This window comes from Pseudophryne corroboree, chromosome 5, assembly GCF_028390025.1.
Source record: "Pseudophryne corroboree isolate aPseCor3 chromosome 5, aPseCor3.hap2, whole genome shotgun sequence".
Lineage (NCBI taxonomy): Eukaryota > Metazoa > Chordata > Amphibia > Anura > Myobatrachidae > Pseudophryne > Pseudophryne corroboree.
In genome coordinates, this window is record NC_086448.1 from 551,695,143 (window position 1) to 551,719,713 (window position 24,571).

A 24,571-nucleotide genomic window follows, 5' to 3' on the forward strand; every position below is an offset into this window, starting at 1 on the left:
CCGATGTATCATCTTGTGTAGTCTGCCACATAGACGTATCTGTCTTAGTCTTAACTGTCTCTTGGTTACTTGTAGAGGCTACTGGAACCAAGCCGTAGGAAGGGAGCTGCATGTATGGGTTCATAGTCTAACCTAACCCCTGTTGTGGTGCTACTGTAGTTAACTTGTCCACTATTGAAGACAGAGTCTTTGCGAACATATTCCATGGTGGCTCTGTTGGTGGTTGAACCAACTCCTGTCTTTTACTTCGCTGAAAAGACAAACAGTTTGCACACAAACCTTCATAAGTGACCAATTGATTCATATCAATTACCCCTGACTTACAAGATAAGCATTTTAGGGCTATAGGAGTGCTTGATAAATTCTCCTCATCACTTTTGCCACTCACAGACACGGTAATAATCTGTTATTGACTACACAATTTTGTGACTGAAAAACACCCTATATATCAGCATATAGAGGTGAGATCAATCTGACCACAGTGCACCTGATTTGAGGGTCAGAACAGGACTGACATTACACAGAAAAGTCAGCACACATACTAGCAGTCAGTCACATGTTAAAGCATTAGACATTGTCATATGAGAATACAACCTCCATAACAACTTACACATAAGTAGGAAAATTGTACTTCTGTTTTAACTGGCTCTTTTTTTCAACATAACATGCAGAAAACACAGTAATATACAGGTCTCATATGCAATAGGTACTAAAAATTAACAATGCATACTAAAAAGTAGAAGGAATTTTTAGTACTGTATACCCTGCCTCCGGAGAGCGGGATACAGGGAGACTCACCACACTTCCATATCCAAGCAAATACGCTCGTAAGACGCTGAGTGGATTCAGACGCTACTGGTGTACACTGCCACTCTTGGTAACTGATAACGGACACGGACGCTCACCAACGGACACGGACGCTGAGCGACTTCCACGTGTATGCAGACGCTAAGGCCTGCGACTCGGTCTGGCGGGTTTTATCTCCAGTGTACACAACCGCAGCGTCTAAGCTGCGACCGAGTACCCTAGTGGTAGCGTCTGAGCCGGAAGTGAGGTCATTCAGTTAATGAAACGAGAGACACGCGGGAACTGGCCATGAACTCGGAGGAGGGACGGCCAGGAGAGCGTCTGAATCCCCCCGTTGACTTAAACTCCCAGGATCGCGGCCTCTACCTAGTCCTGGCGCCTATGATCCCCGGAGCGTAGCGCTGTCACACTCGAGATGTTCGGCGCATCAACACACTGTTTGTAGTCTCCACCAAATCAGTGTAGCTGTGTCCTGACCCCTCTAGTAAGAGGAAGTCCATAGACTCACCGTCTCCCCATGCTCCGGCCACAGCCTGGTTACGTCTGCTGGACCTGCTAGAACATCCGACACAGACGCCCGTCGAGACAGCACTGATACCCGAAGGTAAGCGTTGTTGCGACCCGGTGGGGAGTTGTTGGAGCGACTCTTTCTAATATGCATTAAAGACGCTGTTAAGAGAAGTCGCTCAAAAAAAACAAATATAGTAAGTCTATAAAAAAAATAATAATAAAAGCTTTAGGCGGCTTTATTCACAGCAGCCCTGTGACCATGCGGCTTCCTGCCGCACCAAGCAAAAAACTGATCTGACTGAGTCAGTGGGCGGGACTATATAGTGGAGGCCCCAATGCATCCTGGGAGGCCAGAAAGCTCGAGACCGTGTTGGTGCCATTTTCACTGTCGCTCGACAATATCCCAATGTTATCCTGTGGATAATCCTGTGGACCCAGCCAGAGAAAAGTTATTTAAATACATAGATGGCAAATTCAAAGTGGCCAGGAAGATGTCCTTCTAAAACCTGAGATGATCTCCCACATGAGAGATTCCATTTGTCTACATGAATCATATTGTAGGTAGAGCTATCGATTTGATTGAATAAATATAAAATGTCTTACTTTACACAATTTTGTAGTTGGTGCTTGTTCAGGGACCCTGGACTCCGACATATTCCTTGTGAAAGAGAATACTTTTGAGAGAAAACAAACATTGGCCCCCATTTATCAACTCGTTTTCGTGCTGTAAACTTATTTTCTGTGATAGTTTGGGTCATTTACATAAACAGTGCTATCTGTTTAGCGTCCACCCATTACAGATGCATGTGCATGTGTATTTAACAATGAGCGATATCTGTAAAATAGCGCTCATTTACCTTATTAGGACTCGTCTGCCTCCAACTGCTGCTTAAATAGCGCTGCGGCAGTGTTTGCCCAGCGTAGCCTCCGCGACTCCTGAAAGTAAGCCCGGCATACCTTGAGGGTGCCAGGTTTCTATGGAAACATCCTGCATAATGCAGCTCCAAAATGGCCGCAGCATCCGGAAGTCTCGACTGCGCACGTGCCAAGAAGGAAGACACAATGCTCATGCCAGGCTTCTGAAGAATAAAGAAAATCTTCATTCGTCAGCGCTGTTTGGGCTTGAAAAATAGTGCTGCCGGGTGTTTTAATGTTACCGCTCGCCAGCGACAGCTTCAATGCTCAATACAAGTACAAAAAGTGTGGCAAGTGGTAACATTAATTAGCATAAGAAAAAGTTTTCCTTGATAAATGGGGGCCATTATGACTAGCCACTACATAACATATAAATCTATATATATCTCCATATCTATATTATATATATATATATATATCTCTCCATATCTATATTATATATATATATATATATATATATATATACACACACACATATATACACACACACACACGCACACCAATAGAATCATTTTACACTGTCTAAAGTGTGCAGTGGTGCAGATATGACTGTTTATACAATCCTTCTGCAGAGCTGCTCGTAAATTCTACACCTCCATTCCTCACTACACACTTGTCCAATTTTTCAGCAGAGCAATCCGTGTTTGTTGGTCTGAAAAATTCTGCTGGAAAAATTAGTACACAGAGTTTCACACTAAGGGTGTCATTCCGAGTTGATTGCTCACTAGCAGTTTTTAGCAGCCGTGCTAACGCTATGCCGCCGCCCACTGGGAGTGTATTTTAGCTTAGCAGTTTTTCGCAGAGCGGCTACAAATTTATTTTGTGCAGTTTTAGAGTAGCTCAAAACCTACTCAGCGCTTGCGATCACTTCAGACCATTCTGTTTTGGATTTGACGTCACAAACACGGCCTGCATTCGCCCAGCCACGCCTGCGTTTTTCCTGGCACGCCAGCGTTTTTCAGAACACTCCCTGAAAACGGTCAGTTGACACCCAGAAACGCCCACTTCATTTCAATCATTCTGCGGCAGCCAGTGCGACTGAAATTCATCGCTAGACCCTGTGTAAAACTACATCACGCGTGCGCATTGCGCCACATGCGCAGAACTGCCATTTGTTTTGCATGATCGCTGCACAGTGAACAAATGCAGCTAGCGATCAACTCGGAATGACCCCCTAAGTGAGAATGATAGCACTCTACAGTCTTTAAGATGCAAAAATAGAAAAACAAATCTCCTTTATTTCAACAAAAAAAAAGGTTTTGCACATACCAGATCCATATAAGAAATCAGGGACCTTTAGCAAAAGATAAACAGCATGTACAGCACAAAGCACAGTCAACAAAAATACCAATAGGGGATCAGGAACATGAGGCCTGGTTTCCCAGGCCTACTATATACCATGCTCAATTAGAAAAAAGGCGTCAGGCCTGTCCACTGTGTAAATGTGTTCCAACAGTTGAACGCATGGCATCACTTCCGTGAATTCCGGAAGTGACCGGCGGGGCCGATAGGAGGATATAAACAGTTATGTACACCAATGCCGAGCGAGCGGCCATGGGGATAGCGGAGGTAAGAGCTCACGAGGCTGAGACATCGATATCTCTGAATAAAATACACATTAAAAAAAATATTTATCTTTCTTTAGATAAAGTGTAATATCTGGGATTCAACTCAAGCTTCAAGAAAAAAATATAACGACAACAGATATCTTAAAACAATAAAAAAAACAAAAAATAAATGAATAGCACAGTGGTTCCCAAACGGTGTGCCTAGGCACCCTGGGGTGCCACGAGGCTCTTGAAGGGGTGCCTCGGGTGAGTAGTCCAGGACCAACTCAAAATTATTTATGGTCACAGTGATAGGCAAAACCAGTGCTAGTGGCTGCCAATCATGAAACATGTGGACAGTCAGAAGCACAACTGTACACCAGCACATAATTGAACCTAAGGATGAGAGGTAGGCACAATGGTGGTCATTCCGAGTTGTTCGTTCGCTAGCTGCTTTTAGCAGCATTGCAAACGCTAGGCCGCTGCCCTCTGGGAGTGTATCTTAGCTTAGCAGAATAGCGAATGAAAGATTAGCAGAATTGCTACTAAAAAATTTCATGCAGTTTCTGAGCAGCTCCAGACCTACTCCTAGATTGCGATCACCTCAGTCCGTTTAGTTCCTGGTTTGACGTCACAAACACGCCCTGCGTTCAGCCAACCACTCCCCCATTTCTCCAGCCACTCCTGCGTTATTTCTCTGGCACGCCTGCGTTTTTAGCACACTTACAGAAAACGCTCAGTTACCTCCCAGAAACGCCCCTTTCCTGTCAATCACTCACCGATCAGCAGTGCGACTGAAAAGCGCCGCACGAACACCAGCAAATCTACAAAGTTTTGTGTTAAATAACTTAGCACATGCACATGCGCATTTTCCACCTAATCGCTGCGTTGCGAAAAACGGCAACGAGCGAACAACTCAGAATGACCACCAATGTCTTAATAATTTTTTTCATTTTTAGCAATTAAATTTTTTTTTTATCTGCTACTCTAGGGCGCAGTGACTCAAAGTTTGGGAGCCAGTGGAATAGCACATTCAATTTCTAGGATCAAAAAGGTTATTGATAAAAATGAAAAAAAAATGATTAAGTACATTGGTGGTCATTCTGAGTTGTTCGCTCGTTGCCGTTTTTCGCAACGCAGCGATTAGGTGGGGGCGATTCAAATATTCCAGATGCCCCCTGCTGGGCGTCTAAAGGAATGTTCGTTTATCGGAGAAATCCAATCGTTGCTCCAATCAGACACCCATTAGCCGCAGCAGGCACATTTTTATCTCACAGCCTCCAGAGGTGCAAGATAAAATGTGTGAAAAGCCATAATTTTGGGACTCAAAGCGCCCAAACCTAGACTTTAGACACACAAAGGATAAGCGATTAAGCCTGGTGCTTTCAGGTGCAGTAAACGATAATGGGCGCCCAAACGGAAACACAGCTCAATTGCTCCATTGGGTGCCCATTCGTATAGACGACCAACATGGGGCGCGTGCGCCTGGCACAACTGAATCACCCTCACTGACGTCAAACAATGTTTGCTTTCGATTTGCCACATCTTACCATCATGTAGCTGGAAAGCCAATGTCGTAATTTTCTGTGTAACAATCATCAGGGGACTAGAACCGAGAAACAAGCTGCCATGAGACATTGTAGAAAGCATTTACATCATACATAAAAAATGATTATTCGGTAACGGTTTTATGGACTGTCTTTTGTGTAGTTTAAATGGATCCAGCTGGCATAACAAGGAAATAAAACAGTTTAAAGTAGGGATTCAATTTAATATGCAAATAAATATCAGCATTGGTGGCTAAGAAAGCCATTATCATGCCACAAATGGCACTCTTCCCAAAGCAACGATTCAGGGAAGCAAGATTTTATCCAAACAAAACCTAACAACGAGAGCGATAATGAGTTTCCCCAACATACATATTTGTCCTCTTACATGCTTGCTGCAGTCACGCTAAACAGCCCTTCCAGTTGCGCCATGCCATGGTGCGACTCTGTTGCACCATGCCATGGTGCGACTCTGTTGCACCGAGTGTCTTTTTCTGCTCATTTGTTGGGAAAATGCACCTTAGACGCAATGTAATGAAATAGGATGCACAAGCAGCTTCTGCTGATTAAAATGATATGCAGCATGCCTACATTCCGTGTGTAATAGCGGTTCTATCTGCATCCGAAATTAAACGTTATCGTGTTTTCCAGGAATACACTGTAGCATAGCATTTTGAATGCAAATACAGTCGCAGTCACACACAGAATATAGGCATGCTGCATATCCTTTTAATAAGCAGAAGCTTGTGAGACCTATTGCATTACATTGCAACTAAGACGCATTTTCGAAAATAAAAAAAACGCAAGAAAAGAGGCTCGACACTACCGAGGCACACGGCACTCACGTGCATGGAGCAAAGTTGTAAGAGGGCACATCTGTAAATGTATTTGCTTCCCTATGCATATGGCCACGTTACAGAGCGGATCAAAGTAAAAAGTGTAGATTTATGAAGTGTGTGTGTGTCTGTGTGTGATTTTGTAAACCAGCTTTGGTGATAGCACAAAAGGGTAGAATATATATTTCTCAGACCTGTACATCCCTTTATTTGTTATGTCAGTGCAAACATTGCAGAACAATCTAGCATAGTTACTAAGGGAATACAAGTTGAGTATCCCATATCCAAAATACCGAAAATTCCAAAATATGGATTTTTTTCAGGCGACTGAGATAGTGACACCTTTGCTTTTTGATTCACTGTAATTACTACAAATATTGTCAAAAATTATCTTCAGGCTATAATGGAGGGGGGGGGGGGGGGGTTACGGAGAGCAGCAGCAGCAATGCAACTAACGGGGCCTCACACAATGAAGGGGCCCGCAGCAGCATTGTCAGCAGTACTAATGAGTCAGACTGACTCATTACTGTATGCTTCGAGCAGAGGAGGGGTGCTGGTGCTCCCACATCACAATCTAGTGACTGTCCCAGGCACGAAAACCAGATGGAAGAACCTGGCCTGCCTTCCATTGTTGGCTATATTTTCTGCATGCACAATGATCAGTGACTGGGTGAAAGGTCAGTTCTTCACTCACAGCATACATACTCCCTCTCTCGCGCTCCTCTTCCTATCCCTCCCACCCACTGCTCCCGTGTTAAACCCCCTTGTTTTCTTTCTGCCCGTCTTTCCCACTAATACATTTCCTTCATGTCCCAGTGAACCCAATTTACTCCTTTTACTTCATCAGATACCCTCTCCCTTGCATCCACTCTCCACCCTCTGACTCTCACTGTCACCTTCTCCCGTCACACTTTGACTTTAGCCTGTCACCAACTCAGTCACCCTCTACCTCTCCCCGTCACCCTCTAACCTCTCCATTTCACCCACTTTCAGTCAACCTCTGCCTCACCCTGCTACCCTCTCCCTATTACCCACTGCTTCTACATCTCCCCCTGCTTATCACCCTCTCCTCTCTCCCAGTCACCACCTCTATCCCCTCATCACCCACTGCCTACTACTAAAATTACGTGTAAGAGACACTGCTAATAAAAATGTAATTCTCCCTCTTCCCTCCTAAATTTTAACAACTTTCATTTGTGGCCGCACACCCCATATCCTGTGTAGCCACACCCCTTTTCTGGAAGCACGTGACAAAGGCATATAAAAATATACCTGGCACCGCTAACCACCCCCTGCTCCCCCTTCAAGGTGACCCCTTCCCCCATCATTTTCTTCTATATCCGTCCCTGGCTATGACTGTAAGGTGTATATGAAACATAAATCAATTTTGTGTATGTACACAAACTTCGTTTCATGCACAAAATTATAAAAAAAAAATACTGTACGATATTAGCTTCAGGCTATGCATATGAAGTGTACATGAAACATAAATGCATTCTGTGGTTAGACTTAGGTCCCGTCTCCAAGATATCTTATTGTGGTATGGCAATATTCCAAATTACAGAAAAATAGGATATCCAAAATACTTCTGGTCCAAAGCATTTTGGATATAGGAGACAGAACCTGTACTAAATGAAAGGGTGGGCCCCCCTCCTCTCCACGGCACCGCAGTCTCCAGCATTGAGCCGGAGTCTACTGAGGTCTCTGGATACATGGCGCTCGCCATATTCCAGAGACAAAATTCGTACTGCGCATGCACTGCGGCCATTTTGAAAGCGATTTTCTTCGGCAACGTCTGCAGCATCAGACACTGGACTCCGGAGAGGTGAGTATTAAAATATGGGTGCAATGTGTGCGTTGTGGGCACCCCCTGGACTCAGGGGCCCGTGTGCATAGCACACATTGCAACCATGATAGAAACGCCTGTGCTGTATACACGTGCTGCGATATGTGCTAACTTTTCTTACGATTTTGACTATATAGTCAAAATCGTAAGCACACATCGCACAGTGTGTATGCACCTTTACAATGAACTTATGCAACACCCCTCCTTGCAGTGGTGTAGAAGTGATTAGCAAACTTATTTATTCACCAACATATTACATACCTATGATTAAGTTATATAAACTTACCCAGAAAAATCAGTGGTGAGGATTCCGTAGTTAAATATATACACTCTGTTAATCTGGCACAGTGTAAGATACCCCAAAGCCATTATGAAAGAGTACCTGGAAATATTAAGCAATAAAATTAAACTCTAACTTAATTACCAGACATACAAGAGACATGTGGGTGACGGGTTAGATAGAAAAAAACTGCATGAACTCTGTTCAGGCTAATTTCCATAAACAGAGAGCCAAACACTTGTTTGTTAAGATAATTTAGTGAAGCACGAAGTGTCTCAGTGAGGTGGCGATTTTTAGTATATTATAGGCATTACTGAAACTTGATGGGACGAATCTCATGATTGGACAGTCAATCTAGAGGGTTATACGCTGTTCAAGAGAGACAGATTAAATAAACGGAGCGATGGGGTATGTCTTTACGTTAAGCCGTTTTTTTAAAACCTGATATACGGGAAGATATTCACGAGGGGACTGTAAATACTGTCGAGACATTATGGGTAAAAATTGCATGTGGGGGAAGGGGAACAAAAAAAAAAAAGATAGTATTGGGGCCACCTGGTATTAATGTGTCTAATGAGGAAATGTTACTGAAGCAAACTTGAAAAAGCAGCAGGAGTAGGAGACGCAATAGTGGTGGGAGACTAACTATCTGGAGATAAATTGGACAAATGATTCATGTGATACTGCTAGGGGTAATAGGTTTTTAAACACACTAAAATAAATGATAACTACTTACTTCAACTAATCGAGGAATCAACTAGGTACAATGCAATCTTAGACCTTACATATAGTTACATAGTATCTCAAGGCCCGTACACACTGGTCGATATATCGGGCGTTCTCTTGAACGGCCGATATATCGCGGGAGCATCGGCCAGTGTGTACGGCCGATACGTCTGTGAACTCCGTCGTTCAGACGTATCGCGTCGGGCGCGCAGCACAGCCGACAGCCAATATATCTACCGATATATTGGCGCGTCGCTGTGTGTGTATGGGGCGGTCGGCCGACCGCCCGTAGACATGCGGCGGCGGCCGGCGGTGACTGACAGCTGAACTGGGCGGGCGTGTGTACACGCCCCCCCAGTTCATGAGGTCAGTCCCCGACGGATCGGGCAGTGTGTATGCTGAACACACTGCCCGATCCGTCCATAGATATTATCTGCAGATCAATTGATCTGCAGATATATCTACTAGTGTGTACCCACCTTAAGGTTGAAAAAAAAGACAATTGTCCATCGAGTTCAACCTATTTGTGGTATCCTATGCAGGGTTATTTTATATTTAAAAAAATAAATAAATAAAAATTTGACTGATGCTGAAGTCTGCCGTTGCTTTATATCCCTTTTTTAGAGAAACTATAGTGCGTGACTATGCACCATAACCCTGAATATCCTTATCCATTAGGAATTTATCTAACCCATTCTTAAAGGTGTTGACAGATTCTGACATTACAACTCCCTCAGGCAGGGAATTGAATATATGTACTGTCCTTACCGTGAAAAAGCCTTTACGCCGTATTGTGCGGAATCTCCTCTCCTCTAACCTGAGCGAGTGTCCACGAGTCCTCTGTGTTGATCTAACCCAAAACAGGTCCAGTGCAAGCTCGGTGTATTGTCCCCTTATATATTTGTAGATGTTGATCATGTCCCCTCTTAGTCTCCTCTTTTCCAATGAAAACATGCCAAGTCTTTCAAGCCTTTCCTCATATTCCAGCGTCTCCATGCCCTTAATTAACTTGGTAGCCCGCCTCTGAACCTTTTCTAGCTCCAGGATATCCTTTTTGTAGTAGGGAGCCCAGAATTGTACACAGTATTGAAGGTGTGGTCTCACCAGTGATTTATTAACTAACAATGGGGAATTGGTATCGAATATTATAGTAGGGTAGCCCATGGGAAACAGCGACCACAATATGGTCACATTCAATATTAGTTTTCATAAGCAGTCCTATATTGGCTCAACTAGGACTCTAAACTTTAGCAAAGCCAACTTTGACATGATGAGGGAAGCTTTAAGGGACACTGAATGGGAAATTTTGTTTCAAGTAAAAAATACTACGGAGAAATGGGAGGTATTAGAATCACTGCTCATTAGTAAAACTCGTAAATGTATTCCCATGGACAGCAAACAAATGACTAAAAATTCCAAACCAAGGTGGCTGAACAAGATTAAGGAACTAATGGGCAAAAAAAAGGCGAGCATTCAAAAAATTCAAATCAGACGGGAATGCGGAGTCATTCCAGCACTATAAGGATTGTAACAAAATGTGCAAAAAAGAAATAAGAGCGGCTAAAGTAAAAACTGAAAAGCTAGTAGCAAAGGAAAGCAAATCAAACCCCATTTTTTTTTTTTTATATATATCAACAGCAAAAGATCAAAGAAGGAGAGCATAGGCCCTTTAAAGGAAAGTTGGGAGTCTTAATCAAAAAGGATAATGACATTGCGGACAAATTAAATGAGTTTTTCTCATTAGTATTCACAAGAGAGAGGACCAGATGCAGGCATTAACACACAATTGCAACAAAGATAATGTCTCCCAACTTAGGCCCTCATTCCGAGTTGTTCGCTCGCAAGCTGCTTTTAGCAGCTTTGCACACTCTAAGCCGCCGCCTACTGGGAGTGAATCTTAGCTTATCAAAATTGTGAACGAAAGATTAGCAAAATTGCGAATAGACACTTCTTAGCAGTTTCTGAGTAGCTCCACACTTACTCGGCAACTGCGATCAGTTCAGTCAGTTTCGTTCCTGGTTTGACGTCACAAACACTCCCAGCGTTCGGCCAGACACTCCTCCGTTTCTCCAGCCACTCCCGCGTTTTCCCCAGAAACTGTAGCGTTTTTTCGCACACACCCATAAAACGCCCAGTATCCGCCCAGAAACTCCCACTTCCTGTCAATCACATTACGATCACCAGAACGAAGAAAAAACCTTGTAATCCCGTGAGTAAAATACCTAACTGCATAGCAAATTTACTTGGCGCAGTCGCACTGCGGACATTGCGCATGCGCATTAGCGACTAATCGCTCTGTAGCGAGAAAAATATAACGAGCGAACAACTCGGAATGACCCCCTTAGTGCTTTTTTAAGTGAGGAGGTAGTATGTGACAGATTAAAATTAAGATAAATAAGTCACCAGGTCCCGACAGAATTCATCCAAGGGTTCTCATGGAGCTTCACTCAGCACTAGCAAGACTGCTATTTTTGATCTTCAATTACTCACTTACAACAGGCATGGTTCCCAAAGACTGGCGTATAGCGGAAGTAGTGCCAATATTCAAAAAGGGAAGTAAAGCTGAACCGGGTAATTATAGACCAGTTAGCCTTACATCTATAGTGGGGAAAGTATTGGAAGGTATTATAAGGGACAGTATACAGAAGTTTATTGAAGCTAATAATTTTATTAATAGGAACCAACATGGATTTGTGAAGAATAGATCATGTCAAACAAACTTACTAGGCTTTTATGAAACAGTTATTGCGAAACCTGATCAGGGTAAGGAGGTCGATGTAATATTTTTAGGCTTTGCTAAAGTTTCGACACAGTACCGCACATGAGACTTATCTATAAGTTGCAAGAACTAGGGCTAGAGGGCACAATATGCACTTGGGTCAGAAATTGGTAAGATAATAGGGAGCAGCACGTTGTGGACTTTTTCAAATTGGACTGAAGTACTAAGTGGTGTGCCACCAGAGCCGGCCATAGGCATAGGCAAACTAGGCAATTGCCTAGGGCATTTGATATGCCTGGGGGCATCATCAGCTTCTGCTGATTAAAATGGTATGCAGCATGCCTATATTCTGTATGTAGCATTTCATATGCAGATACAGCCACAGTCTCACACAGTATATACGCATGCTGCATATCAGTTTAATCAGCAGAAGCTGCTTGTGCATCCTAGCCACATAGCAATGCAAAAAATATGTATTTTCATTAAAAAAAGGTGCCCGACGTTAGCATTGATGCAAGATTTGTGAGGACACATCTGTATCCAAGCAAAGGCAGAGGTCACAGTGTTAGTGGAAGTGCTGTGTGCATGTGAGTCGGTTGGTTGTGCAGTAGTGTTCGGAATATGTGTAAGGAGCATTATGTGTGTCATGTAAAAATGCATTAATAATGTGCAACATATGTGTAAAGGGCCACTATGTGTGTCATTATGTGTATAAGGGCATTAATAATGTGCAGCATGTGTGTAACAGGGTACTACTGTATGCGAGTCATTATGTGTATAGGGGCACTAATAATGTGCAGCAAATGTGTAGGGGGCACTATGTGTGTCATTATGTGTATAAGGGCATTAATAATGTGCGGCATATGTGTAAGGGACATTATGTATAAAAGGGCATTAATAAAGGTTGTCATAATGAGTAAGGTGCATTATGTTTATAAGGACATTAATGTGTCTCATATGTGTAAGGGGCATTACTGTGTGGAATTGTGTATAAATGCATTACTAATGTGTGGCATTATGTGTATAAGGTGCTCTACTATGTGGCATTACATATAGAAAGGGCACTACTGTGTCGTCTAATGTTAATAAAGAGCAATAAGGTGTGGTGTAATGTGAATAAGGAGCAATTCAGTGTGATGTAATGTGAATAAGGGGCTCTATTGTGAGGAGTAACGTTTATAAGGTAAAGTGATACTACTGTGGGATGTAATATGAATTATGGACACTATCGCAAGATAAAATGTGAATAAAGTTGCAGTACTGTGTGGCGTAATTGGAATTTATTTATTTATTAACAGTTTCTTATATAGCGCAGCAAATTCCGTTGCGTTTTACAATTTGAAATAACAATAACAAAAATAAGAATTTACTCACCGGTAATTCTATTTCTCGTAGTCCGTAGTGGATGCTGGGGACTCCGTAAGGACCAAGGGGAATAGACGGGCTCCGCAGGAGACTGGGCACACTATAAGAAAGATTTGGTACTACCTGGTGTGCACTGGCTCCTCCCTCTATGCCCCTCCTCCAGACCTCAGCTAGGATACTGTGCCCGGAAGAGCTGACACAATAAGGAAGGATTTTGAATCCCAGGTAAGACTCATACCAGCCACACCAATCACACCGTATAACTCGTGATATTAAACCCAGTTAACAGTATGAAATATAACCGAGCCTCTCAACAGATGGCTCAACAATAACCCTTTAGTTAGGCAATAACTATATACAAGTATTGCAGACAATCCGCACTTGGGATGGGCGCCCAGCATCCACTACGGACTACGAGAAATAGAATTACCGGTGAGTAAATTCTTATTTTCTCTGATGTCCTAGTGGATGCTGGGGACTCCGTAAGGACCATGGGGATTATACCAAAGCTCCCAAACGGGCGGGAGAGTGCGGATGACTCTGCAGCACCGAATGAGAGAACTCAAGGTCCTCCTCAGCCAGGGTATCAAATTTGTAGAATTTAGCAAACGTGTTTGCCCCTGCCAAGTTGCAGCTCGGCAAAGTTGTAAAGCAGAGACCCCTCGGGCAGCCGCCCAAGATGAGCCCACCTTCCTCGTGGAATGGGCTTTCACTGATTTAGGATGCGGCAATCCAGCCGCAGAATGCGCCAGCTGAATTGTGCTACAAATCCAGCGAGCAATAGTCTGCTTAGAAGCAGGAGCACCTATTTTGTTGGGTGCATACAGGATAAAAAGCGAGTCAGTTTTCCTGACTCCAGCCGTCCTGGAAACATAAATTTTCAAGGCCCTGCCTACGTCCAGTAACTTGGAATCATCCAAGTCCCTAGTAGCCGCAAGCACCACAATAGGTTGGTTCAAGTGAAAAGCTGATACCACTTAGGGAGAAACTGGGGACGAGTCCTCAATTCTGCCCTATCCATATGGAAAATCAGATAAGGGCTTTTACATGACAAAGCCGCCAATTCTGACACACGCCTGGCCGAAGCCAAGGCCAAAAACATGACCACTTTCCACGTGAGATATTTCAGATCCACGGTTTTAAGTGGTTCAAACCAATGTGATTTTAGGAAACTCAACACCACATTGAGATCCCAAGGTGCCACGGGAGGCACAAAAGGGGGCTGAATATGAAGCACTCCCTTTACAAAAGTCTGAACTTCAGGCAGTGAAGCCAGTTCTTTCTGGAAGAAAATCGACAGAGCCGAAATCTGGACCTTAATGGAACCTAATTTTAGGCCCATAGTCACTCCTGACTGTAGGAAGTGCAGAAAACGACCCAGCTGAAATTCCTCTGTAGGGGCCTTCCTGGCCTCACACCACGCAACATAAATGCGGTGATAATGGTTTGCGGTTACTTCTTTCCTGGCTTTTATCAGCGTAGGAATGACTTCCTCCGGAATGCCCTTTTCCTTTAGGATCCGGAATTCAACTGCCATGCCGTCAAACGCAGCCGCGGTAAGTCTTGGAACAGACAGGGCCCCTGCTGTAGCAGATCCTGTCTGAGCGGAAGAGGCCATGGGTCCTCTGATAACATTTCTTGAAGTTCCGGGTACCAAGCTCTTCGTGGCCAATCCGGAACCACGAGTATCGTTCTTACTCCTCGCCTTCTTATTATTCTCAGTACCTTTGGTATGAGAGGCAGAGGAGGGTACACATAAACCGACTGGAACACCCACGGTGTCACTAGAGCGTCCACAGCTATCGCCTGAGGGTCCCTTGACCTGGCGCAATATCTCTTTAGCTTTTTGTTGAGGCGGGACGCCATCATGTCCACCTGCGGCCTTTCCCAACGGTTTACCAACAGTAGGAAGACTTCTGGATGAAGTCCCCACTCTCCCGGGTGTAGGTCGTGTCTGCTGAGGAAGTCTGCTTCCCAGTTGTCCACTCCCGGAATGAACACTGCTGACAGTGCTATTACGTGATTTTCCGCCCATCGGAGAATCCTTGTGGCTTCTGCCATCGCCACCCTGCTTCTTGTGCCGCCCTGTCGGTTTACATGGGCGACTGCCGTGATGTTGTCTGATTGGATCAGAACCGGCTGGTTTTGAAGCAGGGGCCTTGCCTGACTTAGGGCATTGTAAATGGCCCTCAGTTCCAGAATGTTTATGTGCAGGGACGACTCCTGACTTGACCAAAGTCCCTGGAAATTTCTTCCCTGTGTGACTGCGCCCCAGCCCCGAAGGCTGGCATCCGTGGTCACCAGGACCCAGTCCTGTATGCCGAATCTGCGGCCCTCTAGAAGATGAGCACTCTGCAGCCACCACAGTAGAGACACCCTGGTCCTTGGAGACAGGGTTATCAGTTGATGCATCTGAAGATGCGATCCCGACCACTTGTCCAAGAGGTCCCACTGGAAGGTCCTTGCATGGAACCTGCCGAATGGAATTGCTTCGTACGAAGGCACCATTTTTCCCAGGACTCGTGTGCAGTGATGCACCGATACCCGTTTTGGTTTTAGGAGGTCTCTGACTAGAGATGATAGCTCCTTGGCTTTCTCCTGCGGGAGAAACACTTTTTTCTGTTCTGTGTCCAGAATCATCCCCAGGAACAGTAAGCGTGTGGAAGTAACCTGTTGTGACTTTGGAATGTTTAGAATCCAGCCATGCTGTTGTAGCACTTCCCGAGATAGTGCTACTCCGACCAGTAACTGCTCCCTGGACCTCGCCTTTATTAGGAGATCGTCCAAGTACGGGATAATTAAAACTCCCTTTTTTCGAAGGAGTATCATCATTTCTGCCATTACCTTGGTAAACACCCTCGGTGCCGTGGCCAGTCCAAACGGTAGTGTCTGGAATTGGTAATGGCAATCCTGTACCACAAATCTGAGGTACTCCTGGTGAGGAAGGTAAATTGGGACATGCAGGTAAGCATCCTTGATGTCCAGGGATACCATGTAATTCCCCTCGTCCAGGCTTGCAATAACCGCCCTGAGCGATTCCATCTTGAACTTGAATCTTTTTATGTATGTGTTCAAGGATTTCAAATTTAAAATGGGTCTCACCGAACCGTCCGGTTTCGGTACCACAAACAGTGTGGAATAGTAACCCCGTCCTTGTTGAAGTAGGGGTACTTTGACTATCACCTGCTGGGAATACAGCTTGTGAATTGCCTCTAGTACAGCCTCCCTGCCCGAGGGAGTTGTCGGTAAGGCCGATTTGAGGAAACGGCGGGGGGGAGGCGCCTCGAATTCCAGTTTGTACCCCTGAGATACTACTTGAAGGATCCAGGGATCCACCCGTGAGCGAACCCACTGATCGCTGAAATTTTTGAGGCGGCCCCCCACCGTACCTGGCTCCGCCTGTGGAGCCCCACCGTCATGCGGCGGATTTGGAAGAAGCGGGGGAGGACTTTTGTTCCTGGGAACCTGCTGCGTGGTGCAGCTTTTTTCCCCTTCCTCTGCCTCTAGACAGAAAGGACCCGCCTTTTCCCCGCCTGTTTTTCTGGGGTCGAAAGGACTGTACCTGATAATACGGCGCTTTCTTAGGCTGTGAGGGGACATGGGGCAAAAATGCTGACTTCCCAGCTGTTGCTGTGGAAACAAGGTCTGAGAGACCATCCCCGAATAACTCCTCACCCTTATAAGGCAAAACTTCCATGTGCCTTTTAGAATCTGCATCCCCTGTCCACTGTCGAGTCCATAAGCCTCTCCTAGCAGAAATGGACAATGCACTTATTCTAGATGCCAGCCTGCAGATCTCCCTCTGTGCATCTCTCATGTACAAGACTGAGTCTTTTATATGCTCTACGGTTAGCAATATAGTGTCCCTGTCCAGGGTGTCAATATTTTCTGACAGGGAAACTGACCAAGCAGCAGCAGCACTGCACATCCACGCTGAAGCAATAGCTGGTCTCAGTATAACACCAGTGTGTGTATATATAGACTTTAGGATAGCCTCCTGCTTTCTATCAGCAGGTTCCTTTAGGGCGGCCGTATCCGGAGACGGTAGTGCAACCTTTTTAGACAAACGTGTGAGCGCTTTATCCACCCTAGGGGGAGTTTCCCAACGTGACCTATCCTCTGGCGAGAAAGGGAACGCCATTAGTAATTTTTTTGAAATCACCAATTTTTTATCAGGGAAAGCCCACGCTTCTTCACACACTTCATTTAATTCTTCAGATGGGGGAAAAAAATAAGAATTTACTTACCGATAATTCTATTTCTCGTAGTCCGTAGTGGATGCTGGGAACTCCGTAAGGACCATGGGGAATAGCGGCTCCGCAGGAGACTGGGCACAAAAGTAAAGCTTTAGGACTACCTGGTGTGCACTGGCTCCTCCCCCTATGACCCTCCTCCAAGCCTCAGTTAGGATACTGTGCCCGGACGAGCGTACACAATAAGGAAGGATTTTGAATCCCGGGTAAGACTCATACCAGCCACACCGTACAACCTGTGATCTGAACCCAGTTAACAGCATGATAACAGAGGAGCCTCTGAAAAGATGGCTCACAACAATAATAACCCGATTTTTGTAACAATAACTATGTACAAGTATTGCAGACAATCCGCACTTGGGATGGGCGCCCAGCATCCACTACGGACTACGAGAAATAGAATTATCGGTAAGTAAATTCTTATTTTCTCTGACGTCCTAGTGGATGCTGGGAACTCCGTAAGGACCATGGGGATTATACCAAAGCTCCCAAACGGGCGGGAGAGTGCGGATGACTCTGCAGCACCGAATGAGAGAACTCCAGGTCCTCCTCAGCCAGGGTATCAAATTTGTAGAATTTAGCAAACGTGTTTGCCCCTGACCAAGTAGCTGCTCGGCAAAGTTGTAACGCCGAGACCCCTCGGGCAGCCGCCCAAGATGAGCCCACCTTCCTTGTGGAATGGGCTTTTACAGATTTTGGCTGTGGCAGGCCTGCCACAGAATGTGCAAGCTGAATTGTACTACAAATCCAACGAGCAATAGTCTGCTTAGAAGCAGGAGCACCCAGCTTGTTGGGTGCATACAGGATAAACAGCGAGTCAGATTTCCTGACTCCAGCCGTCCTGGAAACATATATTTTCAAGGCCCTGACTACGTCCAACAACTTGGAGTCCTCCAAGTCACTAGTAGCCGCAGGTACCACAATAGGTTGGTTCAGATGAAACACTGAAACCACCTTAGGGAGAAAATGAGGACGAGTCCTCAATTCCGCCCTGTCTGAATGGAAGATCAGATAAGGGCTTTTACAGGATAAAGCCTGCCAATTCTGACACGTGCCTGGCCGAGGCCAGGGCCAACAACATGACCACTTTCCATGTGAGATATTTTAACTCCACAGATTCAAGTGGTTCAAACCAATGTGACTTTAGGAACCCCAAAACTACATTGAGATCGCAAGGTGCCACTGGAGGCACAAAAGGAGGCTGTATATGCAGTACCCCTTTTACAGACGTCTGAACTTCAGGTAGTGAAGCTAGTTCTTTCTGGAAGAAAATTGACAGGGCCGAAATTTGAACCTTAATGGACCCCAATTTTAGGCCCATAGACACTCCTGTTTACAGGAAATGCAGGAATCGACCTAGTTGAAATTCCTCCATCGGGGCCTTACTGGCCTCGCACCACGCAACATATTTTCGCCAAATGCGGTGATAATGCTTTGCGGTTACATCCTTCCTGGCTTGACCAGGGTAGGGATGACTTCATCCGGAATGCCTTTTTCCTTCAGGATCCGGCGTTCAACCGCCCTGCCGTCAAACGCAGCCGCGGTAAGTCTTGGAATAGACAGGGTCCTTGCTGGAGCAGGTCCCTTCTTAGAGGTAGAGGCCACGGGTCCTCCGTGAGCATCTCTTGAAGTTCCGGGTACCAAGTCCTTCTTGGCCAATCCGGAGCCACGAGTATAGTTCTTACTCCCCTCCGTCTTATAATTCTCAGTACTTTTGGTATGAGAGGAAGAGGAGGGAACACATACACTGACTGGTACACCCACGGTGTTACCAGAGCGTCCAGCTATTGCCTGAGGGTCCCTTGACCTGGCGCAATACCTGTCCAATTTTTTGTTTAGGCGGGACGCCATCATGTCCACCTTTGGTTTTTCCCAATGGTTTACAATCATGTGGAAGACTTCTGGGTGAAGTCCCCACTCTCCCGAGTGGAGGTCGTGCCTGCTGAGGAAGTCTGCTTCCCAGTTGTCCACTCCCGGAATAAACACTGCTGACAGTGCTATCACATGATTTTCCGCCCAGCGAAAAATCCTTGCAGCTTCTGCCATTGCCCTCCTGCTTCTTGTGCCGCCCTGTCTGTTTACGTGGGCGACTGCCGTGATGTTGTCCGACTGGATCAGCACCGGCTGACCTTGAAGCAGAGGTCTTGCTTGGCTTAGGGCATTGTAAATGGCCCTTAGCGCCAAAATATTTATGTGAAGTGATGTCTCCAGGCTTGACCACAAGCCCTGGAAATTTCTTCCCTGTGTGACTGCTCCCCAGCCTCGCAGGCTGGCATCCGTGGTCACCAGGACCCAGTCCTGAATGCCGAATCTGCGGCCCTCTAGAAGATGAGCACTCTGCAACCACCACAGGAGAGACACCCTTGTCTTTGGTGACAGGGTTATCCGCTGATGCATCTGAAGATGCGATCCGGACCATTTGTCCAGCAGGTCCCACTGGAAATGCGTGGAATCTGCCGAATGGAATTGCTTCGTAGGAAGCCACCATTTTTCCCAGGACCCTTGTGCACTGATGCACTGACACTTGGCCTGGTTTTAGGAGGTTTCTGACTAGTTCGGATAACTCCCTGGCTTTCTCCTCCGGGAGAAAACACCTTTTTCTGGACTGTGTCCAGGATCATCCCAAGGAATAGAAGGCGTGTCGTCGGGATCAGCTGCGATTTTGGAATATTGAGAATCCAACCGTGCTGCCGCAGCACTATCTGAGATAGTGCTACCCCGACTTCCAACTGTTCCCTGGATCTTGCCCTTATCAGGAGATCGTCCAAGTAAGGGATAACTAAAACTCCCTTCTTTCGAAGGAGTATCATCATTTCGGCCATTACCTTGGTAAAGACCCGGGGTGCCGTGGACAATCCAAACGGCAGCGTCTGAAACTGATAGTGACAGTTCTGTACCACAAACCTGAGGTACCCTTGGAGAAGGGTAAATTGGGACATGTAGGTAAGCATCTTTTATGTCCAGAGAGACCATATAGTCCCCTTCTTCCAGGTTTGCAATCACTGCTCTGAGTGACTCCATCTTGAATTTGAACCTTTGTATGTAAGTGTTCAAGGATTTTAGATTTAAAATTGGTCTCACCGAGCCGTCCGGCTTCGGTACCACAAATAGTGTGGAATAGTACCCCTTTCCCTGTTGCAGGAGGGGTACCTTGATTATCACCTGCTGGGAATACAGCCTGTGAATGGCTTGCAATACTGTCTCCCTGTCTGAGGGAGACGTCGGTAAAGCAGACTTTATGAAACGGCGAGGGGGAGACGTCTCGAATTTCTTGAGACGGGCCCCCACCGTGCCTGAGACCGCTTGTAAAGCCCCAGCGTCATGCTGAGGACTTTGCGGAGGCGGGAGAGGGCTTTTGTTCCTGGGAATTGGCTGTTTGCTGCAGCCTTTTTCCTCTCCCTCTGCCACGGGGCAGAAATGAGGCGCCTTTTGCCCGCTTGCCCTTATGGGGCCGAAAGGACTGCGCCTGATAATACGGCGTCTTCTTAGGTTGAGAAGCTACCTGGGGTAAAAATGTGGATTTTCCAGCCGTTGCCGTGGCCACCAGGTCTGTTAGACCTACCCCAAATAACTCCTTCCTTTTATAAGGCGATACTTCCATATGCCTTTTGGAATCAGCATCACCTGACCACTGTCTTGTCCATAACCCTCTTCTGGCAGAAATGGACAGCGCACTTACTCTTGATGCCAGTCGGCAAATATCCCTCTGTGCATCACGCATATATAGAAATGCATCTTTTAAATGCTCTATAGTTAGTAATATACTGTCCCTATCTAGGGTATCAATATTGTCAGTCAGGGAATCCGACCAAGCCACCCCAGCACTGCACATCCAGGCTGAGGCGATTGCTGGTCGCAGTATCACACCCGTGTGAGTGTATATACATTTTAGGATATTTTACTGCTTTCTGTCAGCAGGTTCCTTAAGGGCGGCCGTATCCGGGGACGGTAGTGCCACCTGTTTAAACAAGCGTGTGAGCGCTTTATCACCCTAAGGGGTGTTTCCCAACGTGCCCTATCCTCTGGCGGGAAGGGGTATGATGCTAATAACTTTTTAGGAATTAACAGTTTTTATCGGGGGAAACCCACGCATCATCACACACTTCATTTAATTCCTCAGATGCAGGAAAAACTACAGGCAGTTTTTTCTCACCCAACATAATACCCTTTTTAGTGGTACTGGTATTATCAGAAATGTGTAAAAACATTTTCCATAGCCTCAATCATGTAACGTGTGGCCCTACTGGAAGTCACATTCGTCTCTTAATAGTCGACACTGGAGTCAGTATCCGTGTCGGCGTCTGTATCTGCCATCTGCGGTAACGGGCGTTTTAGAGCCCCAGATGGCTTTTGAGACACCTGGACAGGCACAGGCTGAGTCGCCGGCTGTCTCATGTCATCAATCTTTTGTAAAGAGCCAACACTGTCACATAATTCCTTCCATAAGCTCATCCACTCAGGTGTCGACTCCCTAGGGGGTGACATCTCTGTTACAGGCAATTGCTCCGCCTCCACCTCATTTTCCTCCTCATACATGTCGACACAACGTACCGACACACAGCACACACACAGGGAATGCTCTGATAGAGGACAGGACCCCACTAGCCCTTTGGGGAGACAGAGGGAGAGTATGCCAGCACACACCAGAGCGCTATATATATATATATACAGGGATAACCTTATATAAGTGTTTTTCCCCTTATAGCTGCTGTATTGTTATACTGCGCCTAATTAGTGCCCCCCTCTCTTTTTTAACCCCTTTCTGTAGTGTAGTAACTGCAGGGGAGAGCCAGGGAGCTTCCCTCTAACGGAGCTGTGAGAGAAAATGGCGCCAGTGTGCTGAGATAGGCTCCGCCCCCTTCTCGGCGGCCTTTTCTTCCGTTTTTCTGTGGAATCTGGCAGGGGTTAAAATTCATCCATATAGCCCTGGGGGCTATATGTGATGTATTTTCGCCAGCCAAGGTGTTTTTATTGCTGCTCAGGGCGCCCCCCCCTAGCGCCCTGCACCCTCAGTGACCGAAGTGTGAAGTGTGCTGAGGAGCAATGGCGCACAGCTGCAGTGATGTGCGCTACCTTGGTGAAGACTGAAGTCTTCTGCCGCCGATTTTCCGGACCCTCTTCTTGCTTCTGGCTCTGTAAGGGGGACGGCGGCGCGGCTCCGGGAACGAACACCAAGGACGGGTCCTGCGTCGATCCCTCTGGAGCTAATGGTGTCCAGTAGCCTAAGAAGCCCAAGCTAGCTGCAAGCAGGTAGGTTCGCTTCTTCTCCCCTTAGTCCCTCGTTGCAGTGAGCCTGTTGCCAGCAGGTCTCACTGTAAAATAAAAAACCTAACATATACTTTCTTTCTAGGAGCTCAGGAGAGCCCCTAGTGTGCATCCAGCTCGGCCGGGCACAGAAATCTAACTGAGGTCTGGAGGAGGGGCATAGAGGGAGGAGCCAGTGCACACCAGGTAGTACCAAATCTTTCTTATAGTGTGCCCAGTCTCCTGCGGAGCCCGTCTATTCCCCATGGTCCTTACGGAGTCCCCAGCATCCACTAGGACGTCAGAGAAATGGGTGATAACAAACAGTCATAGAGGTAGGAATTGGGGTCACTATTGTGTGGCCATGCCCCTTCCCAGCAAGAAGATGCTACTTTTTGGGCTGTGCATCAAATGTGCGAACTGTTCCTATTTAAAATATAGGGGGTACAAGGACTGCTATGGGTGAGGGGTAATGGTGCTGGGAAAGAGGTGCAAGGTCAGAGGCAGAACCAGCGGCGGTGCTAGGGGGCACCAGCCAAAATCTTGCCTAGGGCATCATATTGGTTAGGGCCGGCTCTGTGTGCCACAAGGGTCTGTACTTGTACCACTATTGTTCAATATTTTTATTAACGGTCTAGCAGTAGATCGAGAGCATGGTGTTAATTTTGGCAGACGATAACAAATTGTTTAAGGTTATAAATACAGAGGGAGATGCAGAGTCTCTTCAGAATGACTTCGTCAAACTGAAAGCATGGGCAGCAAAATGGAGAATGAGCTTCAATACAGACAAGTGTAAGGTAATGCACTTTGGTAGCAAGAACAAAAATTACACCTACATACTAAATGGGGTAATGTACTGGAAAAAGACTTGGGTGTTCACATAGATAGCAAACTAATCAGCAGTACCCAAAGAAGGATTGCAGCACAGAAGGCTAACAAGGTATTAGCATGAATAAAGCGGGAAATTGACGCAAGGGATGAGATTCCATTATATAAATCCCTAGTGAGGCCACATCTTGAATACTGTGCACAATTTTGGGCACCATACTACAAAAAGGATATCCTGGAACTAGAAAAGTTTCAGAGGCGGGCAACCAAACTAATTAAGGGGATGGAGACACTGGACTACGAGGAAAGGCTTGCAAGGCTTGGCATGTTTACATTGGAAAAGAGGAGACTAAGAGGGGACATGATCAAGATTTACAAATATATAAGGGGACAGTACACAGAGCTTGCGGGGGATCTGTTTTTGGTAAGATCAACACAGAGGACACGTGGACACCCGCTTAGGATAGAGGAGAGAAGATTTCGCACACAGAGACGTAAAGGTTTCTTCACAGTAAGGACAATACGTGTTTGGAATTCCCTGCCTGAGAGAGTAGTAATGGCGGACTCGGTCAACACTTTTAAGAATCGATTAGATAAGTACCTATTGGTTAAGGATATACAGGGTTATGGTGCGTAGTCGCACACTATACTTAATAAAAAAAAAAAGAAAAAAAAAAAAGATGAGGAATAAATACAGCGGCCGACATTAGCAACAGACTAAATTAGTCCTAAAAATCATACAGCATAGGAGACCACAAATAGGTTGAACTCGATGGACAAATTGTCTTTTTACAACCTCAAAAACGATGTTACTATGTTACTGGGGGGAGCTGTAGTGCTGTAACCCACAGGTAAAATCCGCCACTGCATTTATGTGTAAACGAAAAATTTGCTTAAACATGCACACAAAAACAATATATGCTCGAATGAAGACGAATTCACCTACAGTATTTAGCATTCTCAAACAGCCAATCACACATGTTTGCCAGTGCTGGCAATCATCTTTAACTATTTGCACCTACAAATACAGTTTCATTGACAAATGCTTTTTTGTCCTCAAACGTGCCCTAAGTGCACTCAGGCTACAAATATGATGCTCCCATTAATCCCACCAAAACACAAGCACGCATAAGTGGCAAAACCATTCA

General features: G+C 45.7%; 1 protein-coding gene across 4 annotated transcripts in view; it reads right to left on the minus strand.

Annotated features, from left to right (window-relative positions):
• Window positions 1-24,571, minus strand: part of MBOAT1 (membrane bound O-acyltransferase domain containing 1) — a 186,817-nt gene that overhangs the window by 72,064 nt on the left and 90,182 nt on the right. For all 4 annotated transcript variants that reach the window (XM_063923240.1, XM_063923239.1, XM_063923238.1 and 1 more), the window contains 3 exons: window positions 8,295-8,390; window positions 5,330-5,385; window positions 1,921-1,975 (listed from right to left, as the gene is read on the minus strand). In XM_063923240.1, coding sequence (XP_063779310.1) covers window positions 1,921-1,975; window positions 5,330-5,385; window positions 8,295-8,390 — 207 coding nt within the window. The remainder of the gene's footprint in view (window positions 1-1,920; window positions 1,976-5,329; window positions 5,386-8,294; window positions 8,391-24,571) is intronic.